Raw genomic sequence first — 25,793 nt, 5'->3', positions numbered from 1 at the left:
ATCAGAAATAGGACAAGGAAATTGTTTCTCTCAATCTGTAATTTAGCAGGCATCCTGAATTTGGATGCCAATATGTCTGACATCCTAACTGTTTGAAGTGTCATACTGCATACTTGCTATGCTTCATGACAGGGAACTTACTCTTCTTCAGTCAACTCCTAGCAATTCATGGCACCAAAGAAAGAAACAAGATGATGATCAGTGCTACAGACCTGCCTGGGATGAACCATCAATACCATCCCAGGACAGTGTTCTTATTTATTTTTGACTGAAGTTTAATGCTAAACATCAGAGTAAATTTTGAAGTTTAAAATATGTTAGAGGAAAATTAAAATAGTCACAAAGCTGTCAAGAAATTTCCCATTACCCAGAATCACTAGAGCATGCCTAACCTGTAAGAAATCAAATGCATGCTCCCAGGGATGATTTAGTGGGCCTTCTTTATAATGATCAGAAATACTGTTAGAAGAAAGGAACTGGGGGCTGGAGAGATGGCTCAGTGGTTAAGAGCAGTGGCTGCTCCTGCAGAGGATCTGGGTTCGATTCCCAGCACCAACATGGCAGCTAACAACTGTCCATAACTCCAGTTCCAAGGGATCCGACACCCTCTTCTGACCTCTGAGGGCACTGCATGACACGGGTGCACTTACACACATGCGGGCAATACACTCATACACCTAAAATAAAAAATATTTTTTTAATAAAAGAAAAAAGGAGGGGCTGGAGAGATGGCTCAGCAGCTAAGAACACTGACTAATTCTTGCAGAAGACCCGGGTTTGAATCCCAGCACCCACATGGCAGCTAACAACTGTCCTTAACTTCAGTTTCAGGGGATCTGACAGTCTCTTCTGTCCTCCACGGGCACTGCATGACATGGATGCACTTACCTACATGCAGGTAATACACGCATACACATAAAATAAAAATAGTAAATAAAATATTTTTAAAAAGAAAAAAAAAAAGAAGATGAAAGGAACTGGAATGCCAAAAGCCTAAGTTAAAGTTTGCTTCCTGAAGCGAAACTGAAGTTGTATGATCTCATGCCTTTAGCCTTTTTCCCCTTAAGGAGATGTTGATCAGCAATTAAGGTAAGTCATGAAGCAGCTTCAGTTATAGTGGAAAACACGAAATATCCAGATCTTCAGAGGTGCCTGCAACATTCAATGAGCGTTTCTCATCACTGCAATGCTTCACCAAAAAGGTTGTGTCACTGTCCACTGTCAAACTGTAATTATTCTTTTTTAAATATTTATGTGTTTTAGTTTATGTGTGTAAGTGCACCCGTGTTGTACAATGCCCGCAAAGGTCAGAAGTGGGCATCAGGTACCCTGGAACTGGGTACTCAGAATTGAACTCTGTTCCTCTCCAAGAGTAGCCAATGTTCTTAACCACTGCAGCATCTCTCTAGCTCCCTATAATTATTCTTTAACACTGGGAATTCCATTGAATGTCAGTGGGCAGCACTCCTTTCACATGCTATCCTCTTTCATCTTCAAAATCCTGTCCGATGTAAACAGATGTGCTTTGCCTTTCTCTTTCCTAATATTGAGTTTTGATTAGACTAATAAGGCTGTCCTTCTGCTTACTTTCTTCTACTAAAGAGTAAATTATGATCTAGAAGCTAATTTAGTACATCCTCAATAGTCCCAGGAATGTGGCCCAAAATGTAGGATGAAGACAAGGCAGTGGATGCGATGGGATGAGTGCTCTGCCACAAATTTTACTAGAATAACTCAGCAGCAGCAGTGAGGGCTCAGACGACAACGAAAGAAAGTGGAACAGACCCCAGGCTGTTTGTTTTTAGGACTTGCACAGTAAATTCAGCAGCTCTAAAGAAGAAACAAGAGGTTATGGGAGGATGCTCAGAGCCAAGAGGGAAGACCCAGGCATTACTGACACAGCTACCCATAAGCTGCTGGTTGAAGACTAGCCAATGAGTTGAAAGAGGGCATGCAATTCTAAGAACAGAGGCACCTGGGGGCCCACACAGAGGATGGGGGTTCCCATGGTGTGAAGCTCTAGTGACTGCAGGAACATGTGCTCACATACATGGACTCATGTAGCAGACATCTAGCACAGGTCAGACACATCAGTGCTTGCTAAAGCTGAAATCTGTAGGTGTCTTGGGGAATTGCTGAGTTCATGATATTATTATAGGTGAAGTGGAAACAAGTACCAACATAGCCCTGTACCACTGGCAGCCTGAATGGGGTTGAAGTGAAGGCTATGTGTTTCAAACGTGTCACTGAAACGTATAGCAATGGGGAAGATTTTGAAATTAATTAAGAGAAAATGTACAAAGTTGGCTAATGACTGGAGTGTTAAGCAGCTACTTTGGAATTGCATTCATAACTCATGCTGCTGTTAATGTCACAGCAGTTCAAAATGTTACCTGTCCAAAGACAGGGAATGGGAAGCTACAGGATAAAAAACACCACCACATGAAAATTAGGGGAAGGATTTAGTGCTGCAGAGTCACAGAAGAATTAGCTGCCATAAAATCATAAAAAGAAAATGTGACTCCCCTTCAAGGTAGGAGTAAAAACTCAGTTTTTGAAATCTAAGGCCTCAGTTACCACTTTGCATTTTTACAATGCTGACTGAAAGGTCTTCCCATAAGAACCTGTTTTTCTAGGTCTTAAAAAAAAAAAAAAAGTCTGATGCAGAGAGATGATATTATAAAAGAGAAGCATAAAAGGAAATTTCTGAGGGTGGCTTAATGAGATGCACTGCAATGGGTGGGGACCAGCAGGAATGTGAGGAGGTACATATTGGACTGTGCTAAATGAGTTCCAGGTCTCTTTCCAAGACATTTCGTAAAGGAGCCTGTGTGAGTAGGAGATGCAACCAGACAAAGAGTTCAGGAGGAGTTTAAATCACCAAGAATTTCCTATATAATTTCTTTCTGGCCTACAACTTATGCTTTACAATCTTGACAATGAATTTCAGTTGCTCAGAAGGAAACTATTTGCTAACACTACTTCAAACATGGTCCTAATAACTACATAGCACAAACTCAAAAGTGAACATTTCATAATTAGCTCTAGTGCTTAAAGAAATATGAGATAGACAGTGCTTCTGGAAGGGTTTAACAGTGGAATGATCCAGGTAAGTCTACTTGAAAACCAATGTCATCTCCACATGAAGGCTAGTGGGCAAAAATCTTCAATACAAATGTCACAGTTTTAACACTGGGCAGGGTAATGATCAATCTGATGTCTCTCAGTCTTGGCCAGAATTAGAGCAAAGTCCTGGGCCCTGAAATGTTCAAGCCTATAAATTAAACTACCTTGGCTGCCCTCGCTCATCTCCTCTGACCAGCAGTGCCAGTGCGTTGTCACTAACCCTCATCCTAGAAGCCAGATTTGTGCTTCAACAGCCAATCAGCACCTGTGGGCCAGGTCTCAAACTGGCTCCTAGAACACACTTCCCTCAAGTTCTTGATGGAAAAAAGCATTTGTTAACTGGGAACTGAAGGCCACCAGTTCTAGAATTATTAATTATAAACAGAGAAATCTGATGCATGTGTTCCTGCTAATTTTAAAATCTTATTTGTGATAGCTGTACATATAGCCAAGATTTAGGGAACCTCAATTATACAATAACTTTCATATTAGGTTGCTGGGGGCACAGTGTGAATCTACACAAACACAATGAATGCTCTCTCCAAAGAATCAACCAACAAGCACATAATTTATAATTTGACTGAAGCAAATGAAGGCAAATTCATGATCTATGAGAGCCTAGAACCTGAGACCTGGCCTGGGGACATCCTTAAGGGATTTATGTTTAAACCAGAGGTCAAGGTACAGCAGGGGAAGTAGAGAGCCACATAGCAGAGGGACGAGCTTTATCGAGAGTCAGGCAGTGTCTACTGCTTCAGGATACAAGGACTGGCTGGCACATAGGTTTGATGACAGTGTAGCACATGTCATCTAATTGTGCTTTTAACATCCTAAGTGTTCCAGGTGCTTGTTGCCAACTGAATGGAAAAAAAAAAAAAAAGACTATCTCAGAGAAAGAAGTACTGAAATAAAAAGAGACATTCACCAAGCTGAGAACAACCATCTACAACTAGACCCACTGGTAGACACCTGTCCACAATCCTTCCTAGAATATTCCTATCAAGAAATAGGTGTGTGTGTGTGTGTGTGTGTGTGTGTGTGTGTGTGTGTGTGTCCCTCCCCCAACCATCAGAAGGCGTCTCTTTCTGGGCCTTGAAAATTTTAAGAAAAAGTATTCCCTTTGAACGCACACATTTCAAGATGGCAGAGGATTGTTCCTTGATCAAGAATGACCACGAGTTTGCCATTAACTCCAAGGAATAAAAGTACACTCCCTTAACTGTATTTGAAATAACAAGTGAGGTGATCTGACCTAGTATAGTAATTTATTTCCTTCACTAAACCAACAAAATTACAGGGTATCGCATGAGTAACCTAACAGACATCTAATGCTTTTGATCCACATGAATAAACACAGAACAAGGATCCAGTCACATAGGCCCATTGCAGGGAAGTGACTAAAAAGACCTCAGAAGTTAGGTGTGGTGGTGCATGCCTTTAATCTCAGCACTCCAGGGGCAGGTGGAGGTCTGTGAGTATGACATAGTGAGTTCCAGGCCAGGCCAGCCGGGGCTACATAGTGAGACCTTATCTTAAAAAAAAAAAAAAAAAAAAAAAAAGGCAGCACTACTATCTTAGACATTTTCACTCATGAACATGTTATGGTAAAGGTAATAAATTCAACTAAGGGAAGCGTCACTAAGTAAAGAAAGTGAGCAAAGTGCATGATGGTGCAGACATGCATGATGGCATTCCTGTCAAGCCAGTCAACAGAATATGGCAGAAGTGAACAGAAAATACAGGTCATTTGAAGGGGGAGCTTCTTTTGAAGATGCATTTTTTCCCTTATATAATACTTAGGAAGAATTTTAAAGGGGCTGACATAGGTCTCAAATCTCCAGTCCCATTCTAAACCATCTCTAGATACACTTTACTCCTGACCTTGAAAACAATCCTGTTAAACCTGCAGAGGTGGCTCGAGCAGTCACACTGCTGCTCCCAATGGTTTAGGTTCTGCTGCTGAACTATGTTATTTCAATACCTCACTCCTACGACTTATGCCCATGTCTTTAATTAGGATGAATCTAGTCCTTCATATCATGCACATTCCAGACTGAAACTGAAAATGTCCCTCAGTCTATGCTCCTAAACTCCATTTCAATTCTATTTTCTACCTTGGACTTGAGTTTATAAATTCTTTGGAATCTAGAAAGAATTTATATTTTCCCTAACAAACCCTTACTGGGATAAGCATCTCAAAAAAAAAAAAAAAAAAAAAAAAAGGATTTGCATTCTGTAGTTGGCATAAATGTGGAATGGTGTTCCAGGAAATACTCCAAACACAATGTCTTATGCCCAACTGTGACATACTTTGAACTCTGCATCTAGGTTTGAAGTATAGTGGGGTTTTGTTTGCTTTTTGATGTTAACACAGAGAAGACCCCAAATAAGTTAGGTTCTTCCTACATGCCCAGAAGATCTGAGAATTAAAGTAAGCTCTCAATAAAGCCACCTTTGTTGCTGTTAGGTATTAGTTTCTGCTACACAGATCTTCTGCTACAAGTGGGGATTAGCAGTGCATGCTTTTAATTCTAGCACTTGAGAGGGAAAGGCAAGAAAGTCAAATGTTTGAGGATAGCCTGGGCTATACAAGACCCTGCCTCAAAAAACATACTAGTAAAGAAGAAAAAAAAAATACACAAAAACTAAACAAGACAAAAGTAAAAACAAAAAATGGTGAAGCTGCCTGCAATTTACCTGGAATACTTCTTGGTTAACAAATTAAAGTTACTCCTTGAGGCATACTGGTACTAGTGGAAACAGACAAAATCCAAACACAGACTATCACCTTCCAATAAATGATGTCTAAGAACTATCAGCTAGGAATTTCTAAGCCAATATTTAATTGTGCTTGGTTCCTGTGATTGTCACAGTCATCTCTTTTAACCACAACTATTTAAGGCTGTTTTTGAAAGCAAGAAAATTTCATTTTATACATAGTATCCTTCTGAACAAAAATTGTGGTTATATACAGGCTGAGCATGTCTCTCTTGTACAGTGATGTTTATAGTAATTTCTTCTTTCATAACACAAGATGCTTGGGAGACAGCTCTATTCATTTACTTCACAAATGTTTAGAAAATCCAACAGGAATAAGACACATATCAGATATTGTGATCTTTACTTCCAACATTTTCTTTTTATGTTTATACAAATTTTTCAATAAAAGATTGCATTTAAGGCCTCTTTAGCAGGTAAAGGTTATACCAATCAATTTGACATCAAGATTTCTTTTTTATAAGTGAGGGTGTTTAATAATAAATTTAATGTATTCTGTTTAAAAAGTAGGGATCTTTGAAAGAAGTGTTTGAGACTATACTTTTGCCTTGTTATCTATTAAATTCTCCTGCTTTTGCCCGGTCCTGAGAAATGGTACACAAAAGGACACTGGTAATAGACAATCTGCACATCCTACAGAACAAAAGGGAGAAGCAGGGAGTTGTGTGAGAATGATTCCAGAGTGGTGCTCACATCTGTTATAAGATTCCTCTGCAGAAACAACTCATGACTTCTAAGTGGACATCACAGTTGCTACATCATCACATATCCAACAGGAACACAAATGCTAAATGGCAGATTATATTTCATCTGGAAATCTTAATTGGCAGAAATTCTACCTTTGCAGTGAATAAGCCAAAAGAAAACAGTCACTGCAGGCTTCATAAATGCATTTTAACAACTTGGGGTGGAAGAAGTTTTTCAGAACTTCTGTGTCCTGACTTCAAGGAGAAATTGTATTTCATGACAATTTAATCTGTGAATAGCTCACAAAGGGATGGAAAATATTATTAACCTTGAAATGAGCAAAGAAGTCAATCACTATACCTCATAATTGCATGCCTTCATTTTTACACTGTACATCAAAAGAATGATAGAAAACAACAAAATAGACCAAAATCCTAAAATACCACTAGCTACATGCAGTGTGGTAGAGAGTAATGTGATTAACAGAGCAGATACACCCCAGACACACTTTCAAGTAGTTTCCTTGGAAGGGCAATGTCTTCCTCAACACTCCACGCACTCTGCCCTGTATAGAGCACACAGGGAGTCCAGACCCTGAGGCTACCAATTTAGAGAAGGGCCAGCTGGGTATGCAGACAATGTATTCACTCTGAGTACTAGGACAGTTCAGGACTCAGGGAGCTAAGAAGAGCAATAAGGGGTTGCCTTTCAGCACCAGGATGGAGAGGCTGGCAGGCAGAGAGGAGGAGACATTGGGGTGGAGGAGGTGTCAGGAGAGGAAGATGGTGGAGGGGAGACTATGAGGACACAGAGGCACAGAAGAGCATGAGGGGGCAGGGGAACGCAAGCATTTCATTGTGGCTAAAGTACAGAGTTTGAAGCGTAAAAAGAAAGAGAATGCTCCAGTGGATGAACTCGCACTGAGGGACATCTTGGGGAGCAAACTTGACTTGATAGGCCATATCATATATGTTGAAGAGATACATGGCAGAAAGCATGAAATACAGTGGAGGGCTATGGAGGGTGCAGATAGGGAGGGGAAGGGGTCTAAATATGTTAAGATGCATAAAATGCACAAAAATTCAATTAAAAATATCTTTTTTAAAAAGGAAGAGAATGAAGGAGAAAGGACCAGATGACAGGTAGTCCGGTCCCATGCTAAGAAGATAAGACTTAACTCTTTTGGTCAGGGCTTCAGAAGCAAATGGTCATGGTGATGTAGCAACTGAGGCAGACCAGATGGTGTACAGCCTATTATGAACAGGTTTACTGAGGTATGACTCTTCTGCCTGGCAGCTGACACTCAGCCCCAGCTAAATGCTGCCGGGAAGAAATACGGTCAGGTGTGGCATGCCTTCCACTTTTTCAAGGGAAGCTAAAATCTAGACTACTGTAAAAAATCTCTCTAAATGGTGGCTTTAAAAAAAACTGCAGTAGGGCTGGAGAGATGGCTCAGCGGTTAAAAGTACTGACTGCTCTTACAGAGGCCCTGGGTTCGATTCCCAGTACCCACATGGAGACTAACAACTGTCTTTAACTCCAGTTCCAGGGGATCCAACGCCTTCTTCTGGCCTCAACAGGCACTGCACGACATGGGTGCACTTACACACACGCAGGCAAGACACTTATAAAAAATAAATTAAAAAAAACTGCAGGTGACAAATGAAAATACTCAAAGATCAAATATGGCTCAGACTCCAGTTACGACATCTGCCCCAGATGGAGCAATGGCACTGAAAGCTTCCAAAGACAAGTCAGGTGGGAAGATCTTCATGCTACAGAGGCCTTAGCAGCACGCTACGGTTGATGACTGGAAAGAGGAAGAATGAAAGCAAAAGAGCCAGAATCCATCCAGTGAGAGATCTGTCTTTCATTATTGGGGGTGATCATTTTTAGAAAACTAAGTGAATCATTTGAAGTTCAGTCTCACAAACAAACTCAGTATTGGAGCTGGATACCAACCAGGTTTATGAAAAAGCAAAGCAGAACCAGGAGTGTAGGCACACACTTGTAATCCCAGCACTTGGGAGGTGAGAACAGGATCAGGGGTTCTAGGCCATCTTCAGCTGCCCAGAGAATTTGAGGTCAGCCTAGTCTACATGAGACCCTGTCTCAATCAACCAACCAACCATCAAACAAACAGACAAACAAAACCCAGGAATGTACAGTCAGTCCATGAAAAACACTGCTTTATATGGTTCACAAGTGGGTCCAGAAATCATCATAAAAGGTATAAAATGTACTGTGCAACTGCCATGCTTTCTGATGGATCTGGAGTCCCAGAACTGATCATTCATAGGAAAGCACTGTGTTGACAACTAGGTTCTGTAACTACATTTAAAAGCAGCTTCTCTACCTTGATCCTGTTTCCTGCCCTAGGTCCTGTGCAGGATAGCTTCAGTTGTTAACATGATATACTTGGATAGAGGGAACCTCAGTTGGGGAATTTCCTCCATTGGATTGGCCTGTGGCCATGTCTGTGGGGCATTCTCTCAACTGTTTAGTGATGTGGGAGGGCCCAGCCCACTGAGGGCAGTACCACCCCTGGACAGGTGGTCCTAGGTTGTATAAGAAAGCAGGCTGAGCACAAGCTGAAGGGAGCAAGCCAGTAAGCAATGTTCCTCCATGGTCTTTGCTCCAGGTTCCTGCCCTAAGTTCCTGCCTTGGCTTCCCTTGATGATGGATTGTGCTGGAAGCCAAAGAAACTCTTTCCTCCCCAAGTTGGTTTTGGTCAGTGTTTTATCATAGCAATAGAAGCTAACTATAACAGGTTCTGTGTTTGCTTCCATCCTCAACCAGATGTTTGAGATGAAATAGGATGTGAACCTGCACTGTGATTCTTCTGTTTCAGTTTGAAGACTGCAGGTTAACAGCTTCATCACTGGCACATATTCCACATTTCTGCCACTCCCCTCTTCTCTTTCCACTTCCCCTCATTTCAGTTTACATTCATATTATTTGCACATACTTGTCTTCCTCCAGTAGACAGTTAACACTTCTCAGAGCAAAAATAATGTCAAATATCTTTGTATCGCAACACTTCCACAACACCTCAAAAGAATAATGCCCCAGTGAACATCTAATGAATGTTGGCTTAGAGAGAAAAATGTGTTATTACTTAATAATCATACTGTGCTTAGCAGAATTCAGAAAGCATGATGCCTTGGAATCTAAGCAAGGGCATTTAGGTACAGTAGTACCTGAACAATCTGGCCCAGGCAGGCCCAAGATCAGCATTACATAGAGGCTCAGCATTTGGAGGTCTAAGTGCAGCAGCATAAACCTAGCTCACTCCCAAGTACTGTTGAAATGCTTTGTGTTAATAACAGTAAGCCACCATGTAAAGTATGTACATTCCAATTCCAATTCCATGGATCAGTACTCACTACTTCAGGAACTGACTTAGTCTACTAGCTAACTGAATTCCTGTCACAGCCCACCAGGTAACTCTGAGCCATGCTCTAGGAGTACAGATGGAGGACAGATGAATGGAGTACATTCATTCCTGAGTGCCTAGTGATGGTTACTCAACAGTATGCATTCCTGGAAGGATGGCACTCATCACTGACCTAGGGTGATCCTCACCAGAAGTGCTCAGCTTAATGAATTTAGATGGCAAGTTTATTAGTAATGACAGAACAAAGATACTAAACATACAAACGAGATTTGCACACAAGTTTAGACATGGTTGGCTGATTAGGCCATGGAATGGCAAGAAAACCAAATTTGATTACTTATCTTAATAGTCACCATAAAAGATAACCTGTATGTTGTTATGTTTTAGAAATAGAAGTCCCAGTAAAAGTTGCAAACGATACTAGTTGTATACTAGAAGCAATAGTGGTCGGTAAGAAATAAGTAGTAAACAAGGAAAAACTGAAACTATTTATCCAGGCTACAGTGCAGTGAAAAGGTTTGTGCTTCGTGTTGCACTTTTTAAAATTTGGTTTTGTTTTTTAAGACGATCTCATATAGTCCAGGCTCATGCCAAGCTTCCTACATAGCCAAGGACAACCTTGAACTTCTGACCCTCTTTCCTCCTCCAAGTTCTGGATTACAGTAACGTGTCATCACACTAGCTTTACGTCATGCTAGGAATGAGCCTCAGGCTTCACGTGTGCTAAGCAAGCACTCTTCCAACTGAGCTACACGCACAGGCACCTTCCTCCCCACCCCCACCATTTTGCTTTTTGTTTTTTTTTTTTTCAGACAGGGTCTCATGTAGCCCAGACTGGCCTTATATTTCATACTTGCAATATAGCTGAAACTGGCCCCTCTTTATTCTCCTACTTCTACTCCAAGACTTGATCGACGATGTTTGGCAGCAGGGGCAGTGAGAATGGCAGAAACAGAGAAGATACACATTTCAAGGTCTCTATAGAACTGTGCTGCCAGTAAAGTAGTCACATGTGGCGATCTGAATTTAAATAAACTAAAACTAATAAATCACATTCTCAGTTGTATCAGTTTTATTTCAAGTGCTCTATAGTTGTATGTGGCTAATGGCTATCACACTGGACAGTGCAGAAATGGAACTGTCTTGCTATTTTTCTATTAAACAGAATTGGACTAGAAAGTGAACATACCTATTGCTCAGATAGGCCTGATGACAAATTCAGACACAAAGCCATAGTTTTATTCATGAAGCATAATTAGATACATAGAATTATTTGCTTATTTGACTGTGTTGTAAATTACAGACATATGGAGATACACAGAAACTCTGGATATCCTCATTAGCAGGAAACCCTCCCTACCACCACATCACTCTCCACCATTCCCCACCCTCCCCATCAGTCCCTACCCCCATCCCACCCCCATCACTCCCCATTACCTTTTTATTTCTTTTTCTTTTTTCTTTTGTTTCTTTCTTTTTTTTTTTTTTGGTTTGGGCAAAGGTAGAAAGGGGCAAATGGCACAGGTTCAGAAAATTTAATTTAAGCCTTTTTTTGCATTTTTCTTTTTTTTTTTTTTTGGCTTGGGCAGAGATAGAAAGGGACAAATGGCACAGGTTCAGAAACTTAGATTCAAGCCTTTTTGTGCATAAACTGCCAAAAACAAATGAATTTTAAGAAGTTCCCACTTTCCTTCCTTTTCCTTTTCTTTTAAATAAAATACCAAAAGGCAGCTCTTACTTGGAAAGGAAATGAAAGCAGAAAGAACAAAACAAACAAAAAGGAGACAGGAAGAGAAATTCAAGAAAATTACTAAGAACAAAATGGATAGCTATCCTAAATAACTATTCCAGGACACTCAAGGAAAGAGTCACAAATCAAGAATGTTTTGACAAATACACCATGGGAACACTTCGGTAAAAGTTCAATACATTAACTTTAAATGTTATAAACTCCTCAGAGGCAGAATGATTTGCTGCTGACAATTAAAAGTACCAAGTTCTCATTAAGGGCAGCATAAAGTCTGGCTCAACTGTGTAACCCATGAGCAAATACAAGAAGCACCCGAGTAACCTTCTGTTCACAGCATCATTGGATTTCTTAGGTCACTTGGTCCTCAGGTCAAAGTTATAACAATAAATAAAAATCAACTATAGCAGTAAGAATCTATTTATTAGAACCTCTATGTTTTTAAAAACTGAAGCAAAAGTGTATTTTGGGATTTAAAGTAGAGCAATTATGTTTAACAAAAGCAAACCATGATTCATTCAATAACCAGGAACAAGAAAATAGCAGTCTTTACTGGATTCTATTTACACACTCATTCTACCATTGCTTAAATATTTGCTGCTGCCTGGCCATGCTAGCACTCTGAGCCACATTACGGAAAATTTGATGTCAGTGATACAATAATTTGAATGTGAGCTAAAATTTAATCAGCTCATAAAAGCAACAAAACTGGTATCTACTCTACTAGAGAGAACAGCTCATATATTTTAAGGAAGAGGGTTGCAAGAATCAGGATGTTGTAAAACTTAAGTGTAAGCCTGAAAGCATGAGTTACCATCTCCTACTGCTAATGACAGCCCTGGGCGGGTGGCTACCAGACAATGCTCCAGACGACACAGTACAAGGGACTCAGTAAGCCTGGCCAGCTTTCACAGCAGGAAAGAACACAAGACTCGGTCCTCTGCTTTCTGTGCCCCATGTTTCAACTGCTAATGCAAGTGTTCAGCAGCAGAGTCATCAGAGCTGAGATGCCGTGGTGCTCCCCCTGCTCCCCAGCTTTGCCCTCTGCAGCCTTCAAGGCTCACCTTTCCTTTCTTCTCTCTCAGCATTTCAGGAAAAAAACCCAAACAAACAAACAAACAACAAAAAACCCACAGCAGCAGCATCCTCGTGGAAAGGGAACATTCTTATATCACCTTATCTAATCCATCCTTTTTGCAGAGAAAGTCACTTCATTAAAGTAAACAGAAATGATCTGATGATGCACTTTGAGGAAGGCTAGGGTAAGTTCCTGTAAACCCTTGAAAGACAAATTTCTTCTACTTGATGAGGACAGAGTCACTGGTCCCTGCTTAAGTAAGTGAAAATTAAAAACTTCTAGACCAAAAAACAAAACAAAACAAAAAACCAAAAAACAGTTGGGGGTCTAAAAGGTAGCTGATCTGAAATCTACCAAACTTGCAAAAATTATTCCCAATTCATGCATACACTGCCCTATGGAACATGTAAACACCCTTGGCAAGCTGTTCTAGGTCAGCAGCACTCCACAGAGCAGGCACAGTGAATACAGTTTGGAACACATACTGTAAACAGTGTGGGAAGCAGGGCTGGATCTGGTTCTGACCAAAGGGTAGGGCTAATGCATACCTTTCGGTCTTCTGGAATTTCCATTCTTTTGCTGCTCATCTTCCTCATTAATGGTGAATAAACCAAGGGGAATTGGCCTTGCATGGGTCTTCTTCAGTCTCTCTTGTCGGATAGCTGTAGCTGATCCAGGCATACTGCTGCTACTTGTTTAATAATTATATTAAAAATATATGCTTATGTAATTGCAGCTCCTAGGAAGCTGCTAGCTCCTAAGCTGCCGGTTCATTTGAGCACTTGTAATAGATCCTCTATGGGTAAACAGCGTGCAAACAGCTGACAGATAATACCAGCTACTTGGCAACTGAGGCCCTGCAGCTCCCCCTCACCTAGCAGCAGCCCCCTCTCACTTACTCCCCCCCATAGGCACATGTGCTGGTGAGTAAACATTCAAACATGCACATGTGTGCGTGCATGCACATACACACACACACATTCACATTCATTCTGTCTCTCTGTCTCTGTCTCTCTCTGTCTCTGTCTCTTTCCTCTCTCTCTCTTCTCTTTCTCTTCCAGAAGGGCTCCATTAAGGCATGCAGGTTCAGATACCTCCCCCCGCTGCCTAACCTGTTCAATCAGATCCCGGCTTCTCCTTCCTGCTGCAGCACTTTTCCAGTCTTCTAACTGCTACTGCACAGTGAAACATTCGGCACACAGCAGAAGGGAAAGGATGACACGCTACCTACAGTGAACAGTTGCCCTGACAACCCTGACATATCCTAATCAAGGAGGGCTGGGAGCGGCTGCATCTCCTGCTGCCCTCAGGATGCAGTGTCCTCAGGAACTCACCAGCAGAGGGTTAGTTGCAGTGGGAGGCTGCTGGGCAGCTCCCTCTTCCTCTCAGTGGCAGAGCAGAGCAGCAGAATGGGAGGAGGAGAAACAGAGGTTTGTCTGCCCAAGCAACAGCTGATGCTTCAGTAAGGAAAGAGTGGCTCAAGGCAGATGGACTTTTCCTTCTTTCTCTGGCCTGGTGGTCTATCAAAACAAGGTTTGCAAGTCCCCGCAAGAGCAGGACAAGGCTGGCTCACTCTCCTGACATTCTTAACACTCTGTAGGCTCAGCCTTGGTGGCACCTGTCACAAGGTCCATCAGTGCCACATCTCTGAGGGCAGACCGTACCTCTACAATGTAGAGAAGTCTCTCTACAAATCAAGTTGGAAGGACAGAAACAAAGCCACCAACGAGGGCATCCCAGTTGCCTCCATCTCACTCCATCCCAGCACTCCCTTCCCTAATGTCCCAACATCGGTGCTGAGCAATTCCAACACTTGACCCAATTTCAGTTCTCTTTCGGACTACTTTCTCAAAAGCACACAGTCATGTGACTGCTTTCTTCTGAAATAAGCTTTTTTGCTTTAAGACACTCCAGTTTTAAGCTGTTTAAAATGTCTGCTGTGTACAAAAAAAAGTAATAATTAATTTTTACAACAAATGACATTTAAAAATTGCCAACTGCCAAATTAAGAAAAAGAACGTTTTTTTCTTTTGCCTTTTAAAATCCAAATCAAATCAGTCTAGGAAGTCAAAAGCAATCCTCCCACCCCAGAGCTACTTTCCTTTCCCTCAATACTTAAAAACTCAGATTTTCAAGGATTCTCAGGCCAATCCTTTGTGTGAAACAGAAACTTTGGGTAATTTACTTTACTCTTCTTACTGTCCCAGTTTTCTCTGGACAGTTGGGGTAATGACTCCATTTAATTATGGGGTTAGGAGATGAAGACTTCAGTGTAGAACTAGCAAAAAGAAGTGCTTAATAAATATTAACTATAACTATATTTCATAACACCCCTACTGTAACTAGTATGGTTTTTGATTTGTCATTATTTTCAAGGTGTTTTCAATTCAACTATGAAGTCTTTCAACATATACAATGTTTACTTCACGTGCATTGCCCAGCCTAATGCTGGGTATGTATTAAATGACTAGCAAATCCATGTTGAAAAAAAAGTCCTCAGAAATGTTTCCCTCCAAAGGCTGGGGGATTTAATTGAGTTAATGCATGCTTAGATAGGTGGCTTGAAGAAATACAAAAAAAAAACCATGTTAATCCACGTGTGTGTGCGCGTGCGCTGAAGTGTGCACATATGTGAAAGTCACAGGGCAACTTTTGATTTATTTTAGTTTTGCCTGTATGGATGTAAGCGCGCCACATACATGCAATGACCACAGAGGCCAGAATGGGTGTCAGATCCAGGGGAACTGTTGCAGACAGTTGACAGACACCATGTGGATGCTGGGAACCAAACCCAGGTCCTCTGGAAGAGCAGTCAGTGCTCTTAGCCTTTGAATCATCACCTCAGCCCTCCTGTATGATACATCTTTTTTAAAAAAAAGTAGAACATAGGTTCATTACATTCAAGGTCAGTCTACAAGGCCTCAAACGCTTCAAAGGGATAAAGATTAACAGCAAAGCAAAAGCCACCTAGAGTTTAATTTGTCCACATAAGACAAATTCTTCCACCAAGAAGTTCTGTGTGCTGGAGGTAAGGCATTCAGGGAAATGAAGGTATCAGCAAGGCTGCAGAACACAGGATCCCATAGAAGACCAGAGTCCTTCCCTATCATGCCCAGGTGACTAGTGGTTTCCTTTTCTACCCACTTTAGTGGGATACCTTCCAATGACAAAGATAAAAATTTCACTTTCTAGCCTGAAGGCTCTCAAGGAGAAATTTGATTTGTATTAATGTGTGAAAATCACTCAAATGAATGATTTTTGTTTCCTTTTTAGGACTATAAGCTATTCTTAAAAAAAAAAAAAAAAACTTTACTGGAAGAAATGAGAGCCAGACAAGGGGGTCAAAAATCACCTCCCAACAAACCATAAATCCAAGTCAAAGGACAGAACAAGAATCCACCAACTGAGAACATGTTCAGCTTTATCACAGCAAGATGCTGGGCTAGGTGCACTGGAAATGTTACTTTGCTTAGTCACCACAGCCCTAAGAGGAGTTATCATCACCTGACTGACAGGAAACAAGCACAGAAAGGTCAAAGTCAGCAAGTTAGGCCACTGAATCAGGACTAAACTCAGGCCACCTGCTCTAAAAGTCAAGCTGTCCCAGGGCCTTATGAATCTTGATTCTGATACTAACTAGCTCTGTCACTGGTCACAGCTGAGACCCAGTGACAGGGAAGCAAACATCCTAACACCAAATAATGATATTAATGAGTTTTATTCCCTTCCTATGAAGTACATGTTTTTTTTCTCTCCATTTTTCTACTTTGTCCACTGAGTTATCCCCCAGCCTGAGATCCAGTCTAATCTTTAGACACCCAGTATTCCAGGAATAATTAGGCTTGATTCCTCTTCATTTAATACATATATGCATTTAAGATCAGGGTTGTTGTGTGTATATGTGTGGGGGAGGGAGATAGATGCATATGTGCACAAGTATGTGTGGGTGTGCTGACCCATGTGAGTACATTCAAGGCCAGAAACTGACATCAAGATGTCTATCTCAATCACTTTCCACTTTACATTTACTTCCCCCCCTCCTCTCTGAACCTGGAACTCACCATTTCAGTTTGACTCACTGGCCAATGAACCCCTGGGGTCTGCCTGTCTCTATACCCTCAGCACTGGGGTTACAGACATGGGCTGCTGTGTCCAGCTTTTTATGTGGATGCTAGGGGTCTGCACTCAGGTCCTCATGTCTGCACAGCAAGCACTTTGTCCACTGAATCATCTCTACAGCCTGAGATCAGCTTCTTAAATGTTCTAACTCAATCTTTAATGGATATAGACGTTTGCTCTTACACAGTTCCAGGGCTTGATCCCTTAGGGGCACAGGGTGATGACCATCTTCTTCAAACTCCTTTGTCCTTTTACACTTTGACCCTAAACAAAGGCAAATATAAGATAGGAGGATGGCAAGACCTTAAATGTAAATATCCTTCAAAGTAAAATGGGTACCACTCTGTGAATTCCTGAACTCCCCAGCTCTTCCCTCTCATTTATTTATTTGTTTGTTTATTATTTAGAGACAGGATCTTGCTACAGAGCTCTGGCTGACCTCCAGCTTAGTGTGTAGCACAAGTTGGCCTCAAATTCTCAATCCTCCTGCACCCAGCCACCTATGTAATATGTGATAGGATCACAGGAATGTGTCACCACACTCTGCTGCACTAAAAACTCAATCAGATGTGACGTAACTGTCCTTGTATGTCATTTGCAGACTGAGTCCCTGTGGGAAAAAGGGCATGTAGATCTCTGTAGGGAATAAGACTTTCCCATTGTTTTGTTGAGATCGTTAAAATAGTAAATGATGTGTTAATGAAGACTGTATAGACTTGAGATAAATGAGATACTACCTAGTGAAAAGGGTAGTTTTGCAACTAGACTGGCATTATACTGAAAAAATTTTCAACTATTGTAAGACATATGTTAAAGAAAGGTTAAAAACAAAAACAAAAACAGCAGAATATGGTGGCACATGCTTATAACCCTGGTACTTGGGAGGCTAGGGTAGGAAGACCAAAATGTTGAAGCCAGCCCGGGCTACACAGTGAGACCCTGTCCTGAATAAAATAAGTAAGAATGGTACTATGAATTTATGTCTCTGTCCTCCTTACCCAGCTGGCTGTGCTAGCACCACTGGCCAAGCTCCAATCCCTGAGGTGGGAGAACAAGGAACAAAGTCAGACTTGCGGATGCTTAGAGGTGAGCTCATGATTTGGACCTGGCTGTAGCTAGCAACGTTATATAAAAGGCTACGCACACGTAAGCAAACACATAGGCACACACAGACTTCTGTTCACATTTATGCTTATGAGGCTTCTATTCTGTACCATAAAATTAGAAAATTGCAGAGCCCATGAATGGACTGAAGAAATCTGCCTAACCAGTGAGAAATACACCTAAAATTTTCCTTTCTAAAAGCCCAGTGAGCTTTACAAAAACAAGCTGCCAGGGGAGAAAGCCTAATTTGGACTATTCAAAGACTGCTGAAAACAGAAATTACTTCTGCTGGGTTGAGTGGTTGTTGTTGGTAACTTACAAGGTATATATATATATATGTTTTTTATTCTTTACTACGGTCCAGAAGTACCAAAATTCATTTCCACATTCCTACATTAAATGAGGTGATTAATTCTTGAAAACTTCTGGGCTTCAGTAATTTTTTAAACTATCTGATGTATCCCCCCAAGGTAAGCGGTAATTTACTTCCAGCAGGAGTTTTGGAAATCTACATTTTATGCAAGTTAAAAACCTCATATGGTTTGAAAGTAGCAAAGCTAGAGCAGATTAACACGGGATCAAGCCACCCCTGAGGAACAAAGGGTCCCAGCTGGTTCTCTGTCATTTTCATTCTTGAAGTCAAAGGGTTCCCTCACAGTTTCCTAGGATGATGCCACTTAATGATGGCTTCTGTGGTGATAAAGGCCCAACTTCTGCCATCTTGCAGCATTATGCATAGCTTCCAAGAGGCACAAAGAACAGTGCACAAAGAGATGCTGACCCTTTGGAAGGAAATAAAAAGGCAAGTTTGCTTTGATCTTCTTTATTTGACTATCTTTTGTTAATAGACATATAAGAAAAACAGTAAGTACTACATTAGTAGTGGCAAAGCCATCAGCCAAGCAGTACCAGGTCCCTGCAGTGTCTTTTATAACCTTTCTATAAATCTTTGCTGCATATTAAGCACTTCACAGTGCCAACAGAGTTCATTTTCCCATGTCTGCTCTACTACAAAGTGTAATCTCTAGGAGTTCATGCATATGGCTGTAAGGCATATACTAAGCTTTCTTTAAACCCTTTCCTAAACTTTAAGCATCAGTAGGTAAGCTGGGAATATGATCAAATGCCAAATTAAACTTTAACCTAGAGGCATATTAGAATGCTTTCCAGCCCCCTTGCTCATGATCCTCACTGGTAAAACCACATTGCATGGACAGTCTTCTTCTCTAATAGTGATCTCTTTTTAGGACAGAAATCCAGTTTGGGGGACTGGAGAGATTGCTCAGGTGTTAAGAGCATGTTCTTGTTGAGACAGGGTCTCCCTGTAGCTCCAGCTGCCTGGAGACTAGGCTGGCCTCGAACTCACAGAGATCCGCCTGCCTCTGCCGCCCAAGTGCTGATATTAAAGGCGTGTACCACCATGCCTGGCAAGAGCATGTTCTTTGCAGAGGACTGGAGTTTGACTCCCAGCACCTATGTCAGTCAATTCACAACAACCGCCTGTAACTCTAGCTCTCAAGTGATCTAATACCTCTGGTCCCTGTGGGCACTGGCACTTACACACACACACACACACACACACACACACACACACACACACACACACACGATTTGTATGGACTCTTTCTAAACTCAATGGTTTGTGAGCACTGAGTGCTTAATTCAGTTTTATTGTTGAGGCACACCGTTAGAAAGACAAGAAAATGAAGAAACAGTTATTTATCTTTCTCTAAGAATGATAAAATCACATCAAGGATGCCAGAGAGGGGCTTTGGTGGATGATGTCAGATAAAAGCAGAAGGTAAACCACACAATCTTTTAGCAACAAACCAAGGCAACAGGGAGTCACTGATGGGGTTGATCTAGACAGGCCAACACAGAATGGAAGGGAAGAGGAGATATCTGACACAGAGAAACCAGTTACATAGCTACTTTGTTGAAATGGGGAACAGGAATGCCAAGAAGTAGCCATGATTAGATGGCAGAAAGTGTAATAAGAGAATCGATTATGCTGTTTAATAGCACTGCCCCCCCCCCACCAAAGCAGGCAGTGTATAGCCCTACTTCAGAAGGTTGAATATGGTTACTAAGTTGCGGCATTTCCGATAGAAAGGTGGACATATGGTCAAATGAAGGAGAAAGTGATTAATGCTTTTATTAGTGATTTATGCAAGGGTTTCACATCTGCCAATAAAACAAAGCTGAGCTAAGTCAAGTCTCAAATTATCTTAGTAACATGCCATATCTAAATAGATTAATTCAGTAGGGGTATATATGAATACATCTTTTTAAGTGGGAGGGGGCTGGAGAGGTGTTTCAGTGGTTAAGGGCACATACTGCTCTTGCAGAGGAACAGAATTCACAACTGCCTATAGCTCCAGCTCCAAGGGATCCAACACTGTCTTCTAGACTCTGCTGGCATTTGTACTCAAGTACACATGGGCACAGGCACACACATACATACATAACTTTAAATTTAATTTAAAAAGTCTTTAAAGAAGGGTTCAACTGCACAAGTAGGGATAGAAAATAAGCTCACTAAACTTCATCAGCATGATGAGGCAGCAAACACCTTTATGGTAAACCAAGAGGTGTCAGCAATATCTAGCACACAGAACAGTCTTCTTTATTGTCTGGCCTTCACACTACATGGTTCTGAACAAGATGTTTCAAATGCAATGATAAATGAGAACACACTCAGAAGAAAGCAATGCAGGACTTATATACACTGTAGGCTACATCAGAGCAGGGAAGGCTCATGTGAAAAGATGTACTCCTCAGGAATAATGGAATTAGAGTTAACATATGGAAGAATTTCTAGTCCATCCCCTTCCCATGGAGTCAGGGTCTCATTACAACCCAGTCTGTTCTGGAATTCACTACATAATCCTGACCTGGCTATGAACTCGTGATCCTCCTACCTTTACATCTATAGTGCTAGGATTACAAGCATGCACCATCACGCCTGGCAGGATTTCTACTTTTAACATAGTTCTGAAAGACAGAACTAGAACCAGTAGCTAGAAGTTACCAGAATGTAACCAGCTGTTTTTCATCACTGCAGGTAGCCATGTATACACACTGACCTGGGATGCTGATGTTGGATTAATGTGCTGCATATAGGCTGGGCTTTTATAGAGCTCACAACCTCTTCTGACCTGTGATTACTACTTAGTGAAGATGGAAGGTTGAGTCATATGCCCAGGGAAAACACAGGCAGAGAAAAAAACCCAAGACCCAGATAAGCTTTGTTGTCATGGATCTCTGCACCACCCATAAAAATGAACCTCACATCCTCAGTATTATTCTTTTGTAAAAGGTCCATCAAGTCTAATCTTTGTTTCCCAAATACTCAGATACACCCTCTGGAGCCTGGTCAACCTATCCATTGTCACAGCCCTAAAAAAAAGTGACTCTCCCTTCTCTTAGCAGCTATCAATTGCCAACAGATCCTTAGCTAGGGCTAGGGCTCCCTGCCCACCTCCCCATCTATGCTGTGTTTTGTCTGGCTTGGGCTTGAACAGGTCTTGTGCATGCTGCCAGAAGTGCTATGGGTCCATATGTGCAACTACTCTGTGGTGACCGGACAACAGTTTCCTTGTATTCACCTACCACCTCTGGCTCTTACAATCTTTCTGACCCTTCTTCCGTGATGAACCCTGAGTCTTTGGAAGAGACAATTGAGGGTGGGGAGTAAGTAATAGACATGAAGAAAAGGGTATGAATGTGATAAAAATATATTACATAAAATCTCAAAGAATCAAACAAAACATGCTTAATCATGACATAGACTAATTAGTTCAAGTAACTGAAAAGTCAAGGGATATCTCTGGGAACTTTTTGTTTTTCATCTTTCACTTTTTGCTTCATTTTACTTTTCACTGAATTTTTGTGATTTTCATTCAGTATAATTTGATGTTATTTAGATCCCCTCCCCATCCATACCTCCTCTTTGGCCCCCAGCCCAATTTAATGTACTCTATTATATATATGATAAGGCCTACCTATAGAGTCTAATTTGTGTCTTCAAATGTCCTTCAGTGTGGGTCCATCTACTGAAGACTGATTAACCTACCAAGAGTTCCATGATTGAAAGAAATGTCTCTGCCCCTCTCAGCAGTCATCTGTCACCACAATTTCCTTAGGTAGGGTTGGAACTTCACACCCACTTCCTCATGTCTATGCTGGGATATTTTTCTAGTTTGAGACTGCATGGGACTTGTGCATGGTGTCATTGTTGCTGTGACTTCATATGAGTAACTGACCAGCTGTCTGGAAAACTCTGTTTCCCTGTGGTCATCCACCACTTCTGGCTCTTTCCTCTGCCCCATTGTCTAGTGATTCTGGAGCACTGTAGGTAGAAGTTTGATATAGAAGTAGAAATTTGCAGTCTCTTGTTCTCTGCCAGTTGTGGGTTTCTGTGTTAATCACTGTTACATAAGAAAACTTCTCTGGTAAGAGTTGTGAGATGCATTAAATCTATGGATAGAACATCAAGTCATTATGAGTCAGTTTAATAGGATAACAGTTTAGTAGGAAATTAGTATTAGGTTCTCCCCTATGTCCTGTGATCTGTCTAGTCTCAGGTTCCTAAGCCTGATACCACTGTCAGGTATGGGTTCCATCCTAGGAAGCAGATCTTAAATCTAATTAAAGAGTGGTTAGTTACTCCCATATTTGTGCCACTATTGCACTAGAGGTAACTGTACAATTTTTTTTTTTTTGATCTTTTTGAGACAGGGTCTCCCTGTAGCCCCAGCTGTCCTGGAACTCACTATATAGACCAGGCTGGCCTTGAACTCACAGAGATCCGCCTGCCTCTGCCTCCCAGTGCTGGGACTAAAGGCGTGCACTGCCACGCCCAGCAACTGTACAATATTTTTTTATAATGCTCACTTTTTATGAAAAGTATTCCTAAAGCAGATGGTCTAATGTTAAAAATTGTCAATATTGTCCGGGTGCATGGTACATGTCTTTAATTCCTGCATTCGGGACACAAGGGCAGGTATATCTCTCTGAGATCTAAGCCAGCCTGGTCTACATAGAGAGTTCCAGGGCAGCTGAGGCTAAAGGAAGACCCTGTATCAACAAAACAAAATAAAACAAATTGTCAATTAATGTATTGTTTTGTAAGAAGAATAAAATGAAGCGCAGGCTGTGCTGTTCTGCTTACTCCATCGCCGGGCTCAGGGGTTTGGGCTTTAACTCTAAACAACAGAACAATGGAAGGTTCACTCTTGCCCTGCTTAGGAGAAGATCATAGGACTCTGATTTCTGTACCTGCCATTTACAGAACTCCCTCATTCTCTCAGCCACCTGCCCTCGCCTCCATGAAACCACTGACTGATAAAAAACTGAAAGACATAGTTCTTCCCTCAGTGAGACAATTTATTATAGGTGGATCACTGTGGCAATGTCCCTTGAGGTGAGATCTGAAGACTTAGGAGTGACGATCAATATAAATCTTTAGCAAAGCAATTCATTTTACTATTTTATGAGCATTTTAAGGGTAGCAATCATCCTGTCTTTAGACCAGTAAAGAACTGGCAGACCTGAGAACAATGTACTCAACATTCACTTCAGAATGTAGCAGGACTCCCCTCAATCCCAACCTTTGCTACTTTGTCATTCTTCCCAATCCTTCTCCTAAAACTCCAATTAAAACAGACATCATTTTCTAAGTCAGCCTTAAGGACTAAGAATGCAGTCCTTGCCTATAGCATGCAAAAACCCAGGCTCAATACCCAGAAAAAAAAAAAAAAAAGGCTTAATATTCTCTCTGTAACCTTATAAGTCAGACAGAATGTACTTTTTAAATCTCTCTCTTAAGAAATAGTTTAAATGATCTGCACAAATCTTGGGGGAAAATTCAATTTTCTGAGGCAAATTTATCAGTCCAGAGAAGCAGAAATAACAAGAACATAAATTTCAGCATATAATAAATATGTACATAGGTACAAAGAGATGTGTTTGTAATGTTTCTCAATTGTGGAGACCAGCAATCTGAAACTTGTAGAGCAGAGTTTCTATTCTACAGTCTTAAGGGAGAATTCCCTTCCTTAGAAATCTCAGTTTTTGCTGTTAAGGCCTTCAACTAAGTGGGTCACCTAGCCACACTATCCAGGGATATCTACTTAAAGTCAAATGATCATAATGGTCCACCATATCCCAAATTCCAGTCAATATGCCAAAAATATACACAATAATGGTCATAATCTTCACTGAGTAGAAGGAATACGCTTTACTCAGATAATTTCCCAATACTGTAATGCTCTTAAAATGATGTTCAAAGGTTTGAGGTCAGGATATTTCTGACTAGACTTATCAAATCCTCTTTTATGTTTATAAATGATCTCCCACTGAGAATCTAATATTGGTAAGCTTAAAAGTATTAGCAAATAAATCCTTTCTGTCATTCTGAAAGGTAAAATCTGGTTATCTCAACATTAAATGGTTTAAAAAGTTACGTGTGTACAGTAATTAAAAGTACCAGACTGGTAGAACTAACCTTCTTGGGTGTTTAACAGACATACTTTGAGGCCTATAATAATTTGGTCAGAGGGACATAAAGGACACTTTTTGCTCCTTGCCCTCCTAGGTTGACTAGTTCCAGGGGACTATGAGCATCTCTCGAAATGTCCTATAATGGTGGTAGTCACCTGTCCTCTTGATCAAGGAGGTTGAGGAGACCCCACCAGATGGACTTGAACCAGTGTCCAGTCTACAAAGAGGAGGGTCAACACAGAGGAATCATTTCCTCCATGCTTCCAAGCGAAGCCAACCATGGTCGAGCAGGACCTCTGACTTATCTTCACATAGGCGGAACTGGTAAAAGAAAGGAGCCAGAGGCTCCTCCCAAGCCCATGTGACCCCTGAGGAACAGATCCTCAACTGACCTTAAGAGTAAAAATAAACTGCTTTATCTGGACCAACTGTATGGCCTTAAACACCCAAAAGGAAAGTATAACCAAAGATTAAAGGGGCCAATATAATTTCTTAATAGTCCATATGCATAGCTAAAGGTTACATAACAACCAACAATGTCAGATAGGAGATACCTTCTTTTGAGTTGTTGGCCAAGGGTGGCCAAAGGGCTCTCCCAGATAGTAACCCAGCATAGAACTGGGAAAATGAACAGCAGACCCCAATCTTATCTAAAGGAATATTGACAACTGATTACTGCTAGATATGGAACAGCTGACCCTCCTAAAACAAAGACCTCTAGATAGGCTGACCAGATTCACCAGAAGGGCAAGTAGTGGGGAATGGCTGGGGGTGCCAACAACAGAGCAGACAGTAGCAGGGATACCAGAGTATAAGGGGTCTAGTGGGGGGAGGGAGGCTATGGGACGGTGCTATTTGGGAAGTGGGTATATAGTCGAATGAGATGGTTTGGGATGTTCTGTGTGATACACACACACACACACACACACACACAGAAATCAACAAATTTTTAAAAAATGTATTATATTTGAGGAGGAAGCATGGAAATTTACGTCATGCTAATTAGTAGAGGTGATAAACAATGCCACTGAAATCTGTCCAATGACTTTATAGACATACACGAGTGCCAAGGATCCAAGTGCAACCGATAATGACTAGTAATAATCAGATACATACAGATTAGAGATGCATGTGCCAACATCTCAGTGTTAGTAGCAAAACAAATGAGTCTTTCTGCAAGGAACATTATATTCTAAAATGAAATGGAGATCTTTTTTAAAGGTTAAAACCCATTCAATTTTGTGTCTTATAGG

General features: G+C 41.1%; 1 protein-coding gene across 15 annotated transcripts in view; it reads right to left on the bottom strand.

Annotated features, from left to right (window-relative positions):
* Positions 1-25,793, bottom strand: part of Map7 (microtubule associated protein 7) — a 171,331-nt gene that overhangs the window by 127,046 nt on the left and 18,492 nt on the right. For 6 of the 15 annotated variants that reach the window (XM_008822057.3, XM_008822061.3, XM_008822062.3 and 3 more), the window contains exons 1-2: positions 13,926-14,160; positions 13,362-13,501 (exon numbers count right to left, since the gene is read on the bottom strand). The exons of 4 other annotated variants lie outside the window; for them this stretch is intronic. In XM_008822057.3, coding sequence (XP_008820279.1) covers positions 13,362-13,494 — 133 coding nt within the window. In that variant the 5' untranslated portion in view covers positions 13,495-13,501; positions 13,926-14,160. Of the gene's footprint in view, positions 1-13,361; positions 13,505-13,925; positions 14,283-25,793 lie in introns of those variants that run through there. 5 more of the 15 variants (XM_017795329.2, XM_008822060.2, XM_008822058.2 and 2 more) reach the window with 5 other exon arrangements.

This window comes from Nannospalax galili, unplaced genomic scaffold, assembly GCF_000622305.1.
Source record: "Nannospalax galili isolate Female #2095 unplaced genomic scaffold, S.galili_v1.0 scaffold186, whole genome shotgun sequence".
Taxonomy (NCBI): Eukaryota; Metazoa; Chordata; class Mammalia; order Rodentia; family Spalacidae; genus Nannospalax; species Nannospalax galili.
The sequence above is the reverse complement of the archived record's forward strand: the minus strand, read 5'-3'. Positions and strand labels throughout refer to the sequence as shown.